A 15,644-nucleotide genomic window follows, 5' to 3' on the forward strand; every position below is an offset into this window, starting at 1 on the left:
TTTGTTCCCTCGCTTCCATGTTAAAAAAAGAAAAAGAGTGTTACACATTGAATTTGATTTGTATATATTTTTAGCTGAGAAGCAAAGAAACTTGAAGTTATTTGGTATTATAGCCTTTTTTTAGAGTGAATATAAAATCTTGAAATATTAGAATGTTTTTGAAGTTAATATTAAAATTAGACTGAAACCTCCCCCAAAAGTGCCCAAGAAGCCAAAGGTCCCAGGTTAGGAGCCTTCAGGCAAAGTGGCTTTTCCTAGTTTGGGAATTCTTTTCTTGTTTCTAGACAAGGAGCAGGCACCCTTCTCATTTAACTGTAATCTCTCTTTGGTATGTGTTCTTTTTAAGTATATCTCTTCAGCTAGATTTCGAGGGAACACAAATTTATAGCTTTTCATTCTGAAGAATTTCCTCCAGGTGCTCAGAGTTGGCCTCAGGGGCACGTGAGCAAGTCCATAAGCAGAAGGAGTCGGCCTGGGAGCTGGGTAACAAGCCATGTAATTCATCCATGGAGGCTTCCTCATTTCCCCTTCCTGTCTCCAAGGAGTAGCAGTGGGGGCTGGGCAGCCATAAAGATGCTCCTATTGATTTTTTGCAATTCACATATAAAACCATACAAGTGTGAGCAAACCACATACCCCATCCCCCACCCCGCCCAATATCTAGTTTTTCTGAAAGTATATGTGCTAAGAGGAAAACTCCCAGACACAGCGAGCAGCAGAAGGGAACATAGCATCCTTAGGCAGCCACGAATCATGTTGGACACATCTTCTAGTCTGTTTATGTGTAAAATGGGGCTTCTTTTGTTGATACGTTTAATATTTGACTATAAGAAACCATCTCAATCATATCCATTGTCCAGTTTCTCAGATGCACAGTTGGAAAACCTTTCTATTGTTACTTCTTGTTAAAATCAACAATTCCTATTGTGGTGAAATGGACCTGTACCTATCAGCCTGAGAAGACTAGAGTTACTCTTCTGTCAAGGATACAGCCTTTGAAAAACTTCTGAGACAAAATATATTAGCCCTAAGGCAACTTCCCCTTCCTCTTTTATCCTTGAAAGCTGATGGATTATTTTAAGAAGCGGCCCAGGGGCACAGAAGCAGGCCTGCAGTTGAATAAGGAACCCTTCAATAAGAAAAGGGGGATGTGCTTATTATGACGTAGGAACTGAACATGGAATGTTTTTCCCTTTGTCTCTCTCCAGCTAAAAAGAAAGACAGCACAGTGCCCACCCCAGGCACTCTGAGCCCCGGCCCCATGCAGGGGCGGTCTGCTTATTTCCCACTGCCACCTCCGGTCCGTGGCCGTGCCTTTCATCCACCACGGGCACTGCTTCAGCCAAGGACAAGATCCATGCTGTTAATTGGTGTTCTTAGCAGAGGCGTTCCTTTCATTCCCTTTGTCTCCATCTCCGAGCCTGCTTTGTTTCTGCCTGGAATAACTCCAGCCCTCCCTCCCTCCCTCACTCCCTTCCTCTCCGCTCACTGTGATTACTCCCAGGCTTGACAGGCAGGGAAGAGTTCCTTACAGGAAGACTTAGGACAGGAAGGTGCGGGAGATTCTTAGAAAGCTGCCTTCTCCCGAGGCACTGGCAGCATGGGAGAGACAGCGTTCGAACACCGTGTGGGATACCTGGAGAACTCCAAAAGCAGTTCCTCCAACCCTCTTTTCTTTTTGTCTTTGGCCTTTATTGTTGTGGTGGTTTTAGTGTGTGATATCCCAAAAAAGTGGGGGACAGCCCTCAATAAATGACAAAATGGTGATATGAAAAACAAAATGCAGTGCCATTCAGTGCATGTGGGTGGGCAGGGGGAAGAGAGGGAGACAAGATGTCATAAAATCAAATTAGTTCAGGTCTTGGCGTTGCATCCCTTAATGCTTTGTGTGCTTGGGAGTAGACAGTACTTGCAGGGTGCATGCACATGGGGATGTTCTACCTCCTCCAGTCTGTGCTACTTTGCTTATTAGCTTTAGTTGAGCAGCATTTTGCTTTTGATGGGGGAGTTACTCAAATATAAAAGGAATTCCTAATTGGTTACAGCTTTCGTTTCTTTGTTTTTGAATTAAACAACCAGGGACTGTATAATATAATGTACATATATTGTGTAATATAATGCTTTGTGGTTTATTGGGGAGAAATAATCTTCTGGTTCCTCATTCTGCATAGCTGTAGCTCTTTCTAAGCTCATATTCCATCCCTTGAAACTCTGAAACTTTAGCTAACCTTCGCTGTAGACAGTGTAAAGTGGCCGGGAGTGGTGGCTCACGCCTGTAATCCCAATACTTTGGGAGGCCAAGGCGGGCAGATCACTTGAGATCAGGAGTTCAAGACCAGACTGGCCAACATGGTGAAAACCTGTCTCTACTAAAAATGCAAAAATATTAGCCAGGTGTGGTGGTGGGCACCTATAATTCCAGCTGCTCGGGAGGCTAAGGCAGGAGAATCACTCGAACCTGGGAGGCGGAGGTCACAGTGAGCCAAGATCGAGTCACTGCACTCCAGCCTGGGTGACATAGCGAGACTGTCTCATAAATAAATAAATAGAGATAGTACTTGGCAGGCTCATTGCAGAATACTCCAAAACCACGTTTTTTCCCCTTAATGCTGCATTAAAATGGATATGTTGTCGTGTGGCTCTGTGAAAACATGTATAAGTTAGCATGGTTTATAGTACATTTTCTTGAATGTAGGTAAAAAATGTTTCCATGCTAGCATTCTGAATCTGGTATACATTTTTTAAAATAATAACAAATGTATACATGAATGAAGAGAAATCATTCACCTCCTGAAATAAATCATGTAGTTTAAAACACTAATTGCACAATTTTTAAAACCATTTTGTCTGGGAGAGTCTTTCTGTGCCACCTGCTTCATTTAAAGACATGTTTCAACTTTTTAAAAAATCTGCATATAGCACCCTGCTCCCAACATCTTTGGTGTCCTCTTTAACAAAGCAGCCAAAGTGATTTCATTTTTTTCAACAAATAATAGGAAGATATTAACCAAAAATAAATATTCATTATGAAGAATACACTTCCATATGCCTTCTTCACATAAGATTAGATCTTTCATTTCTAACATTCCATGTTTAATGTCAAGAACTATTATGCCCATGGGTTTAACATTCATGTTTCTTAGCTGAGTTAGCGCCTCTGGAAGGCAGACTCAGATGGACAGAAGGATGTGTGAGCACCGTGGAACTGCTCGTTTCCCCCAAAATTAACTTTGTTTCCTTACATGATGGTTGTCTATTCAAGACAATAGTAAGCACTGTATTGCCTTGGGAATAACTTCCCATATAAAGAAATTAAGAATCAAGCACCCATTATTTTATAACAGGGAGAACTTCATTATCCCTCAGTCAGCAGTACACAAAATAATAGTCTCATACCCATGCTGAATTTGTTTGTTTGTTTGTTTAATAATCTTTCTTTGTATAAGTTATACGAATCTTGGGTAATTTTGTGAAAAGAACAGCTATTTGACTTTTTGGGAACACAGAGGATCAGAAACATCTGAAAACGCCAAACAACTAGAGGAGCATTCAGAAGTTCTTGCTTTCTGAGCGTTTAAACAGACCAGAGCCCAGAGTGCCGCAGCAGGCTGTTGCTCCTTGCCTGCCTGGCGGGGCCTGGGGGAATATGGGGTCACATGCTGCATCCTCGCCTCAGAGCCTCCATCAGAGCGGGGGTTGTCTCGCAGCAGGCTGAGACATGGCCTTATGCCTGTTGTTCTGTCATGCAGGGGAGGTGCAGGGAACCGGATCTCGCCTGACCTCTGCTGTCAGGCTGAAAAGAGGGCCCTGGAACAGTGCCACATTGGGGCTTGATGCGGGCAGTGGGGCCGCTCCCTGGCTGGAGAACTTTCCCCACGAGGACTGACGCGACATCACCTTTCTACTGTCCGCTACCCCCAGCCAGTGCTAAAGAGCCATGTGGATTGTGCGTTAGGAGGGGAGCGGAAAGTGCTGGGCATGGATGTCTTCAGCTGGCAGGATGTGTGTGTGTCTTTCTGGTTTCATTTATGTGGAATTTGTTTTTAAGTGTCTCTCTTTAACCCAGCAAGGCTATCTGCTTTTGTCCTTGTGTAAAAGTCAGGAATGAATCCAAGTCCCCTCCCAGTAATCACTGGTACGATAGTTCCTTAGGGATTTTTTTCCTTTTGTTATAGCTTATTTTGGTTACAGAAAAAGCATACTGTGCATCTTCCCAAAACATATATTTTAGGGGCTGGCTCACTTAGAAAGCAGTGAAAATGGCCCTATCATTTCAAGACAGCAATATGGCCTAGACATTCCCCTCAGTCAAGTCAGTATTTGTCCAGAGTAGAGAAAGATCACATTAAAAAGTAAGCCTCGGCCTACAGAGTTGGGTTAAAAAAGAAGAAAACTGTTTTATAACCTAGTGATTTTTTATGACATTGTGGTTTTTAACAATGTGTGGCCATCTGCCAGGTGAGCCATCAACCCGGGTCCGCCTGGTTCACCCTATCTCACCTCAGGAAGGAAATGGGAAATGAGGCAGGCAGAACAGACTGCTTCCGCAGCCGGCGGGATGAGGGCGCCCTCTCGGCCCCATCTCTGCTGGGAGGCAGTGCAGTGGGAAGCCGAGAAAGTCCCAGGGAGGCGGCTTCCGTTGGCACTGGCATGTTCTATTTGGTGAGATCAACGCGGCCAGCCTCTCTCTCTAGGACTTCTCACTCTGGGTGGTGATAAGGCCATTTTCTTTCAAGACATGACTCACTAAGACTAGCCCAACAGCCACCACTTGATTCCTACGTCGGCCTCTTGTTGCTCGGCTGCTGGTCACAAGGCAGAACAGCTATAGGCTCATCTTTTCCTGGCAGCCAGCAGCCTAGTGATCAACTGCCCACCAGCTGCAGACCATGTGTTTCTAAAGCATTCCTGAGCTCAGGCCAGCCAGGTCTTGCTTCGTTCAGGACACGTATAACTCAAGTCTCCAGCCTTGTTTTAATTCCTTACGTTGATCCACACTGGCACCTTTTTAGTGTTATCCACTATCAGTAATTAGACTCTTTCTTCATTTATTTTATTTCTGAGGTGTTTTACACTTTCACTTTGGCAATATGTGAGATCCTGTGCATCTGATTAACCAAGCAAAGGATCTTACCATCTGTTTTCATTTACATTTAATTTCTTCACGTTTCTTTATTGGCAATTTCAGTGGTGAAAATAAAAAGAAGGACCTTTAGAATGAAATGGTTTCCTGACCAGAAATGCTGATAGATTAGCATTCCCCTTCCAAGAATCAGCTTGAGAGGAAAAATGATGCTCAAAGTCTTGCATTTGTCTACATAGCTGCATTTTCCAATGCTTATGTAATGTTTTCAGTGTTTTCAGAAACGACGCTAAGAATAAGAGTGAAAGAGCCAGTGTGTACATGCGACTTCCGTTGGCTTGTTCTGTTTGGTGAGATCGACGCGACCGGCCTCATATCTCTAGGACTTCTCACTCTGAGTAGTGATGAGGCTATTCTCTTTTCCTGACATGACTCAGGAAGACTAGCCCAAAATGGGGAGAACTGCTGTGTGTTCTCGTTTTCAGAATTCACAAAGAAGAGCAGTTGTTTTTCACTGGGTTGGTTTTAATTGATGCCAGGGATTACGTTGCGTTCTGGCGTTCAGGGTCACCTGGAGGTGTCTGCTGGTGAAAGCTTCCCACTGAATTTGTGGGAGAAGGCTGCTCAGAGAACAGTGGAAGGGTTGGTCATTTATGTGCATTTTCTCAGGCAGCAAAGACCATGTGTTCTTCATTACAGCGTGAGCCGTGGCAGTGCTGTGTTAGGCCTCTGGTCGAATCTTGGGATCATTTAAGAAAAAAAAAAAGCTGGGGAATTTAACTTTCTCCTTCATGTTTTCTGTGTTCGATTCATATTTGAAAGCAAAGACAGAGTTCATATTTTTGCATTTAGGACCCACTGTGCAGTATGTAGAATTTGGTTTTAATAGTCTTTTGTCACATTTTCAGTCATTACCATCCCCCAAACTCACGCTCACTGCCTCTCTGGCTCTTGTAAAGATTTCCCATGCTGACATGACAGCATAACAAACAGTTGCAGCCCAGAATAAAGCTCTGAAACCCAGGTATGTGCAGAGAAGCAGAGAACCCCTGGGGACACAGTGTCCATTCTAAATCTGGTGTTTCAACGCCTGATGAATCTTTCTTTTCCAGAGGAACAAATTAAGACTCACTAGTACTCACAGACATACGATACACGAAACACATGTAAGAGCATGGTATCTGGAATGAACACATAGAAGTCAGCCAAGAAACCTTTCCAGATACTTACTCACAAATAGAATATAGATTTACGTTTGGAGAAATATTTTTAAAATACTTGTATATTCTGAACCCCCAAAAGAGTAACAGTATCACTGGGCAAGTCAGGTGCTTAAGATTGCCCAAGTAATACTCCAGCTTTGTCTCATCATCATCATTTTAAATTAATATGCATTGCCCAGGGGATGGTTATAATCACCATGTAAGATGAAGAGAAGATGCAGTCCCTGGAAGTTGCATCCAGAGGAATAACTTACAGATTAACTCAGTTTTTATGTGATCTGCAAGAGAATTTCAGTGCACTGTGGTCTTTTCTTTATTTAAAAAAAAAAAAAGAAAAAAAAAAAAAAACTGCTACCTTGATTCCAAAAGCATGGAATTAAAATCCAGTTGGAAAGTGTGGAGATGACAATCATTTACTCAGAAATTTTGCTCTAGAACGTTTGAAGCAACACAGTCAACAGTCATAAGCTAAGAATTTGGTTATTCTTTCTAAGTAATTTATAGATCTGATTTTCACATTTGCCTTACAACCTCCCTTGTATGGTAGAAGAACTTCCTGAATAAAAATGTGATTTACTGCATCAAATTCTTGACAAGACAGAAGTTTGATTAATTGCTATAGGTCAGTTATACCTGATTACACCCTGACTGCCCTCTCTTCAAATAGTCTGATGGAGTTATTTGCAGACATTAGAAGCAGTTGCTGCAAAGTGTCTTTGAATTAGCTTTCATCAGCACATAGCAGTAACGACTAAGTGAACATTTCTTTAAGTCCTCACAACTAGAATTTTAAACTAGCCCTTTGCTTCAAGAACTTGCCTCTGAGTTGTGCTTTATCCTGGTTAGAGTTTTTATAAAGACATTGTTCATTTGACAGATATTTTTGAACACCTACAATGGACAGTAAGATGGGAATATCTGTCTTTAACATAAACTAGCTAAAATCCTTTGGGGGAGACAGCATGGAGAATGTGAAATGCAAGACAGATGGTCGCCGGAACTCTCCCGCTGTTGAGCAGGGCATTGTGCAGTGGCTCTGTCTGATCAGAAACAACCCTGGTTGTCATCAGCGGCCCCACATGTGTGCATGTTTGGCTGACGTTATGTGGCATGAGGGCTGCCAGTCATAGCAGAGGCATGGTGACCTTGTGGGGCCTGTGACCCTGGCTGTCCAAGGAGGCCCGGCCTTCACAGCCCCAGCTCTTCTTCCCACTCTGGGCCTGGGGCGCTTGTCCTTAGATTCGTCATCTCACCACTCTGCTTCATCCTGCTTTCTTCCTCAGCCTTTTGCAGCTTTTTTCCTACACATCAATGTGAGTATTGCCTCATATTGTGTTAGTCTATAAGTTTACAAAGACCTTTTTCATACCTTTCCCCTCAGCAGCCTGGTAAGGCTAGAGGAATCACTGTCATTTTACACATCAGGAAACAAGCAAAAAGGGGGTGATTAACTCATAAGAACCCACACCCGGCAGGTGACAGGCGTGTTAGTGGAACCCCGGCCCCCTGGCCTTGAGTGTCCACTCATCTGCAAAGACCATACCAATCAAATACCTACTGAAACCTCCATGTGCCAGGCAGACTTTAAACTCCAGATAAACAGCACACGCAAAAGCAGCAAAAGCCACTTCTGGTGCTTACATGCTGGTGAGACTGAGAAACAGAAGACATGCAGAGATTTGGGTGAAACCTTTTCACAGGCTGGAGTTTTCAGTTCAGCTTACTACTCTACTCAGCAATGCAGTTGTTACTCTGGAACACTCAGAAGTCTTTAAGACTTTTTTTTACCATTGTGAAAATAAAGGGAGGGTTAAAGTGAAACATGATCCTCCTTGGTCTGCGACCAGCAGGATATGGTCCTTTTCCCTCCTTTAAAAAAAAAAAAAAATTAAGGCTTTTATTAATCACAGATGTCCCAAATTTACAGACTGGGCCTAGAAAGCAGCCTCTCTCCTCCCGGCAGTCCCCGCGTTTTATGTGTTCACATGGTGAAGCTCTCCCCTGCGTGGGGCTGAATGTCAGAACTTCTGCTTTCCCTTCTTTCTTTACCTCTTTTTCTTTTTTTATTTAAAAAGAAATCTAGCATGGACTTTTTTTGAACTCCTATTTCAGCAAGGAAGCCATCTACATAAGGATTTTTTCCCTCCTCAAAATAAGAAGGGATGAACTTGAGTTGACTTTCTCTTCTTGGTGCTTCAAGCACATGACAGATGGCTTTCTCATGTGCACAGCTGAACATCTTTTTAAGTGACTGCGATGTGCTGATAGTATCTTCTTGTGCTCAAGTTTACTTTGTTCTGTTTTAAAAATAGAAATAGAAGTAATTCATCTAGATTGCTTCATTCATCCTTCATATTAAAAGTGATTTTTAGTACATCCTACACACCATGTTAGGCCTGCAGTTACAAATCTAATTGCGATGAAACCTAATTCTCGTTTTCTGGGTACTCACAGCTGATGTAAATACAGTGTAGTGAGTTCTGTGCTATCATGGAGTCCTTTATGCCTCAGCCATCCTACATTTATAAACAGCACTTAACAGTGTATAAAGCTTGTTTGTTCCCTTTATTTCATTTAATCCAGTTACAGCCCTATGAGATGTGGAAACTCACATGCCAGAATGTTTGCTGTGGAGTGGGAGTGCCAGGTTCACTCAGGCCCTTTGATGAGTCCAGCTTTCTTTCTGACATCCCCTATGGATCATCCATCTGGGCCTTGGATCAGTGGGTTTCCCCAGGCTGAAAAGGGGGAAGCACATTCCCAAACCAGACCTAGTGGGAACTGAAGGCCTTCTTGTTGATAGGAAAGCTCGCGATGGGGTGAAAAAGCAGGACTGAGAGTTGACTTTTTTTCTTTCAAGATGGTGAGTTGAGGGAAAGGCAAGAGATGAATAACTATTTCTTTGCATAATAGATGGGTCTTTTTTTTTTTTTTTTTTTTTTTTGAGACAGGGTCTCACTCTGTCACCCAGACTGGAGTGTGTGGTACAATCCTGGCTCACTGCAACCTCTGCCTCCTGGGTTCAAGTGATTCTCCTGCCTCAGCTTCCTGAGTAGCTGGGACTACAGGCGTGTGCCACCATCCCAACTAATTTTTGTAATTTTAGTAGAAACGGGGTTTCATCATGTTGGCCAGGCTGGTCTCGAACTCCTGACCTCAAGTGATCCACCTGCATCGGCCTCCCAAAGTGCTGGGATTACAGGCATGAGCCACCACGCCCAGCCCAGATTGATCTTTCATGGTATTTCTCAGGTCAGTTCTGTCCTAGGTCAGTTCTGTAAAGCCCCCGCCCCCACACTGCTTTACATGACAGGCAGTGTTCACATGCACTTAGTCTGGACTCTGCCTTCTGAAAAAGCAAAGCAGCACACGTGAGAGATGAGTTGCTGGAAGGGTTGCCTTATTTACTTTGAATTACCATCTTTGAATAAATAATTCACAAACTCATGAACTTGACAAAAATTAGTTGTTACTTATGTTCACTTCAAAACTGATCAGGATATACCAGTAACTCAGGACATCACCATTCATAGTGGTTGACTTATCAGTCAGTATGCATAGGCTGAGAAATAATAGCTTGCAGCTGGTTTGTTGGCTCACTGATAGTCATTTATTCAGTGTATACTCATTAAGCTCCAGGTGTATGCCAGGCTGCCTGCTGGCACCTGGGTATGTAGTTGGAAACAAGCAGACATGGTGCCCTGGAATCTAAGATCATGGTTGGCTTCCTGCCTTCACAGTTGCCCAGCTAGGAAAATGTGATCATGAACCGATTACACGGGGCTCTGACCACAGGGCTCTCCTCCTGAGGGCTGCTCTTGTTATGAGTTTGAGCCATCCACAATCAAATCCTGAGCTAGAAAGTAAGGACACAGTGCCAAAAGGATAGGAGCATGCCTGCACAGTGCGGGCGTCTGGGCAGAGGGCCTCATGCTCCTGTGTTCGCAGCCATCAGGACCTCTTCTGGGGAAAGGCGACTGTGTGCACAAAAGTAATTTAAGATCTTCCCACGGAGACTTCAGAATTCTAGAGCTCTGTGTTTATGGTGTGGTATGTCCTTATACTGTGCCCAGTAACTTTGGAGACCTTAATTCTACTCAAGATACCATTAGGACATGGGATTTAATTCAAAATTTGCAACAGAATAGCTGATTTACTGGGCAAAGTCTATATTCTTTAGATAGCTAAAAATAATAGATACTTTATTTCATTCTGTTAATGATGGTATTAAGTTTAAAGACTTTTAAAGCTTTTTTAACTCCTAATGTGAACATTGTATCACAACCCAGCAAAGAGCATAGATGTGCACTGTTACATTCCATTGATTTAGGCCAAAGGCGTTTCTATGGTGAAAAGGAAAAAAAAGAGTGCCCCCCACCCCCACAAGAGTCAAATAGCTTGAAGAATTGAGCATTCTTGTTAAAAACAAAGAAAAAGAGAAGAGGTCATAATTGTCCCTCTACATTTGCACACTTCTGAAACAAAATTTTTCTCAAGCTTTTTTTTAAATTTCACAAAATTTTTATTATAGTTTATGACCGCTTCTAGCATTTTTCTAAGTCATAAATATTCTAGCAAAATGAAAGAATGTCACTTCCGTCATTTGGTAAGTAGGAACTCGGGAGAAGAACTGCTTCTTCTCGTCAATGGCAGTGTCACACAGTCCTTTGCATTTCATCTGTGGCACCAGTGAGCTCCCACCTTGGGCAGCCCTGACCCCCACCTGGTTCTAGGAGGGACCATTTAGGCCATAGCCACATTTTTAATGCTTAACCTGCCAGGTAAGCAGGAAATCTCTTTCGAACCAGCTTCCCAAAGTGCACAGAATCAAATCCCTTGCAGCTGAGCCCACAGAGAGAGAGAAGCTGGGGAATGACGTATTTAATTTCCTTTTCTTTTTGAACCATTTTTACAACTAGCTCCTTTCCCACGCAAGGCTAAGTGCCCTGGGAATCATCCTTGTAACGCCAGCTGGGTGCCACAAAGCATTATTAATTGACTGTGGTTCCTTCTCTCATGCGTGCAGGGGCCGCTGGATCTGCTGAACAGTAGGGAGGTCTGTGTGCTTCAGGGCTGCCCTGCGTCCCTGCCTGCCCTGCACGCTCTTTTCCGAGAGCACACCTGCTTCTGTGTAGCCCTGCAAGTCTGGGTGGACAGAGGGACCAGGTCAGAATACTTCGTAGGTATCACTTAGACTTCATACCACTCCTATATAGGCCAACTCCCACCAAATTCTAACTTACAGACCCAAAAATGTCTGAGGTTGATTTATTGACTGAGGTCCTACTAGTTGTGATGTATAAGTGTTCTGTTTATGAATGTTAAGACTTGCACTTGATTTCATTTTACTAAAATAAGTGGGCCTGGGTCTTTTTTTTTTTTTTCCTTTTCTTTTCTTGGCCTCCATCAGTTTATCCAAGGCACAGCGGAGCTCCTTGGTGACACTTTGCCACATCTCAGGCATCCGGGGTGTCTCCCGACCTCCCCACGGGCCGCAATCATAGTTCCTTGTCTTGTGCAGTTGTCAATCTATGTCAAAGAAAAGACTGTCCTTAAAATAAGAGCTGTGGATCAGCTTGCTGTTTCTTTAGGCTGTTGATTTCTGATGTTTCCATGTAATACTTGTGTGCCTACTGTGTGCCAGGCACTGTGCAGAGCCCTGGAAGTACCTCAGGTCCCAGACAGATGAGGCCCCTGCCTTTCTGGAGCTTATATTCATTCTCCTGACCCAGTTCCTGGGTTACCTGTGCCAACCTCCCTCAAAGGCCAGCTTCAGTGCCATCCCTTCAGGGATCCTTCCATGCTTCCTCCTCCTGTTGCCCCTTCTTCTCAACCCTAACAAGGTTTGTACCTCACCTATAGTACAGGATAATTTTGTGATCCAAAAACCATTGTGTAGTGAGTCACATGGGTGAAGAAACTAGGTGTCCCTTATCTCTCTGTGCAGTGGGAAATCTGGGGCTTGGCTCCAAGTCACAGCACAGTAAGTGACTTTGAAGTCTGCCACCTGCTGTGGGCAGTGCAGGGTTCTGCTAGCAGTTGGTGCTTTAAAAAATATTCATTGAATAAATTGTCATGTGACATATAGATTATCCAAACCCTCCCTTTCTCTTTGTCCTTCCTGAGGCTAGGGACTGTGTCTACCTCATTTGCATTTTATCTGAAGTCAGCACCTGAGAAAGTCCTTGGGAATGGATTTCATTCTTTTCTACCTCTTCCAGACCGCACCAAAGGAAAGTGAGACTGATATGGAAATATTTTAGTAACTCTTGTTTAAAAATAGAGTAAATATATGAGAAAATATATATACGTATATGTACACAAACATAATACAGACACCCATACAGAGGGGAAAGGGTTATCATTCTTTAACAGATATGAGTGGGTTCTGAACCAGAGTTTGCCTCTGAGAAAAATCTAGATTTTGAAGAATGAGTGATCCTGCCTAAAACACATCATCTGTTTCTGGAAGATTATACCCTTCACTAATCTGTGTCTTGGGCGAAGGAAGGAACGGGACAGCAGTGAGACAGGCATGTGCTATCTAGTCCCAGCGTCAGGAGCACTTGGTGGGAAACCGCTGGCGACTCTGCTCCTGTAATCACAGGGTTCACCTGCAGCAGGGAAGGGCGTCCAGAGCCAGAGAGGCAGTGCAGCCCCTACAGGTATTTGCACAAAGGAGTAGCTTTCAAGATTAGTTTCAATATATCCATGAGACTTCAGAAGACTTGAGAAGATAGCAAGCACAGGAATGATCGCCATCGTCACCGTTCTGCTTTCTAAAGTGGGGCACTTCATTCCATGCCACCGTGGTGGAGCCCCTGAGCCAAGAGCTCAGGAATGGGCCTGGCAGCCTGCACGCTCACTGGTTTGCGAGTTGTACAGTAGACGTCACGCAAGTCCATGGATTGGCTGAGTGTCTCCTGTCACCCAAATTTCAGATTTTTTAATACAAAAATTAGCTGAGTATAGTGGCAGGCGTCTGTAGTTCCAGCTAGTTGGGAGACTGAGACAGGAGAATCTCTTGAACCCGGGAGGCGGAGAGTGCAGTAAACTGAAATTGTGCCACAGCACTCCAGCCTGGGTGACAGAGCGAGACTCCGTTTGAAAAACAAAAGAAAACAAAAAATTTGTTGTTGTTTTTTTTTTTTACTTTTTTCTCTTGAAATGTCATCCACTCCAGATTGACTATATTTAATTTTTGAGATCCGATGAGAAGCTGACTTGGATATATTTTCTATAGAGCATTTTGGTTATTTGAGGAAGGCTTCTCCTCCTCACACATTTCTTTCTTTCTTTTTTTTTTGAGACAGTCTCGCTCTGTCACCCAGGCTGGAGTGCAGTGGTGTGATCTCAGCTCACTGCAAGCTCCACCTCCTGCGTTCACGCCATTCTCCTGCCTCAGCCTCCCCAGCAGCTGGGACTACAGGTGCACACCACCACGCCCGGCTAATTTTTTGTATTTTTAGTAGAGACAGGATTTCATCCGTAGATGGTCTCGATCTCCTGACCTCATGATCCGCCCGCCTAGGCCTCCCAAAGTGCTGGGATTACAGGTGTGAGCCACCGCGCCTGGCCCCTCACATTTCTTTTTAAAATGTGGTGGCGTTTTTGTTCATTGTTGTTTTGTTCATTGTTGCTTCGGCATATGAGGTAAGTTTGTCAAGGCTGGGAGCAAAGTCCCCAGGTATCGCCGTGGCCTGGCCGTGAACAGGAAAGAGGCTGCTGCTGGTCAGAGTCTCACCAAGACAAATCACTGTCATTTTATCCATAATAATTACAGAATTCTGCTTTTGTTCACTGGTAGTGAATCAAACTAATGCACTTCTTCGACACGATTAGCTTACAGTAAGCATTTCAGTTGGCATAGCTAAAACTTCTCAAAATTTCCTTTCAATTCATTCTTCTTTCTTGACTTTTGTCAAGAAAATGGGTGAAATGATTTTAAAATTCTGTCCTCCAGTGTCCACAGTACCAGTGTCCACAGTATTTTATGGGATGAATGACAATGTAAATCTGGCTGGTAACGATGCTGGTCTTCAGGATTGGTGACATGGATGATTTTGGAGGGGACAGTGCATCTTGAGAATGATCATCTCTAGCAGAACTCACGTTTGCTACACAGTTGAGAAGAGAGTGGGTGTAAAGCATCAACCCCTCTCATCTCACACCCGGTAGGCAAAGCCTGCAGGTGAGGCGTCCCAGCCCACTGGCTTCCCTGCAGCCTGCGGGCTAATGGCATGGTCTCCCCACCTGAGGGTAAGTGACACGCCCTCTCCTTCTCCCTGGCAGACTCGCTCTCCGTCTCCAGCAATGATGCCAGTCCACCCGCATCTGTGGCTTCCCTCCAGCCCCACATGATCGGGGCCCAGAGCTCGCCGGGCCCCAAGCGGCCGGGCAACACCCTGCGCAAGTGGCTCACCAGCCCCGTGCGGCGGCTCAGCAGCGGCAAGGCCGACGGGCACGTGAAGAAGCTGGCGCACAAGCACAAGAAGAGCCGCGAGGTCCGCAAGAGCGCCGATGCCGGCTCGCAGAAGGACTCCGACGACAGTGCGGCCACCCCGCAGGACGAGACGGTCGAGGAGGTGAGGCTCTGGCCGCTGGATAGGGCCCACGTGGCAGGGCCCACTGGGCTTTTGCTGCAGGAATAGTTGCTTATCTTATGAATAAACTGGTTTGGTCTTGTTTTCCGCACTAACTCAGAAATTACCATTCAAGTCTCTGCTTAACCAGCTGAGATTTAGTGGGGACACCTTGAAAGACAATTGAACTGGCTGTTCCCCAATAAGCACGATCAGGATCACATGTGGCTTCTGATAAAAAAAAAAAAAAAAAAAAAAAAAAAAAAAGACCACCATGTGCCCCAGGCCCAGTCCGCCCCCAGGCCTGGGCCTGGAGGGAGCCCAGACTGTGGCTTCTGGACCCTCTCCTCCCCACTCCACCGTGAGGCAAAGCCAGAGGCTCTGTGTAGTCTGCAGAGGATTTGGGCAGTATCTGAGCTGACCACGGTGGCAGCACTTTGCAGAGAAAACTCAGATTGGAAACTTGGAAGGGCTTGTGGAGTTTTTGCATTTTCTAATTGTTTTTCTCCAATATTTATTAGACTTACAGCTTGTCTTGAGTAGAAAATAACCAGTTAATTTACTTTGTTGGCCCAGTAATAAACATTGGGTTATTCCCATGTCACCAAAGATAAGTGCATATGGGTCAGCCAGGGATTTTTTTATGTCCTATTGACAAGGGTGGGTGGGGGGGAGAGCTTTAAATTATATTGCAAGAAACAGAATTCCTTCATGATGCTGGAAACAAGAGTTCCTTCATGATGCTGGAGATGGCCT

At 44.4% G+C, this 15,644-nt stretch overlaps 1 protein-coding gene across 5 annotated transcripts in view; it reads left to right on the forward strand.

Annotated features, from left to right (window-relative positions):
• The window catches only part of TRIO (trio Rho guanine nucleotide exchange factor), a 367,782-nt gene that overhangs the window by 302,820 nt on the left and 49,318 nt on the right, over window positions 1–15,644 (forward strand). For all 5 annotated transcript variants that reach the window (XR_004056304.1, XM_030926983.1, XM_030926984.1 and 2 more), the window contains exon 35: window positions 14,599–14,891. Coding sequence is in view for 4 of the 5 variants with exons in the window: in XM_030926983.1 (XP_030782843.1) it covers window positions 14,599–14,891 (293 nt within the window). In the remaining variant the exon portion in view is untranslated. The remainder of the gene's footprint in view (window positions 1–14,598; window positions 14,892–15,644) is intronic.

The sequence above is a fragment of the Rhinopithecus roxellana genome, chromosome 3 (genome assembly GCF_007565055.1).
Source record: "Rhinopithecus roxellana isolate Shanxi Qingling chromosome 3, ASM756505v1, whole genome shotgun sequence".
In the NCBI taxonomy this organism is placed as follows: domain Eukaryota; kingdom Metazoa; phylum Chordata; class Mammalia; order Primates; family Cercopithecidae; genus Rhinopithecus; species Rhinopithecus roxellana.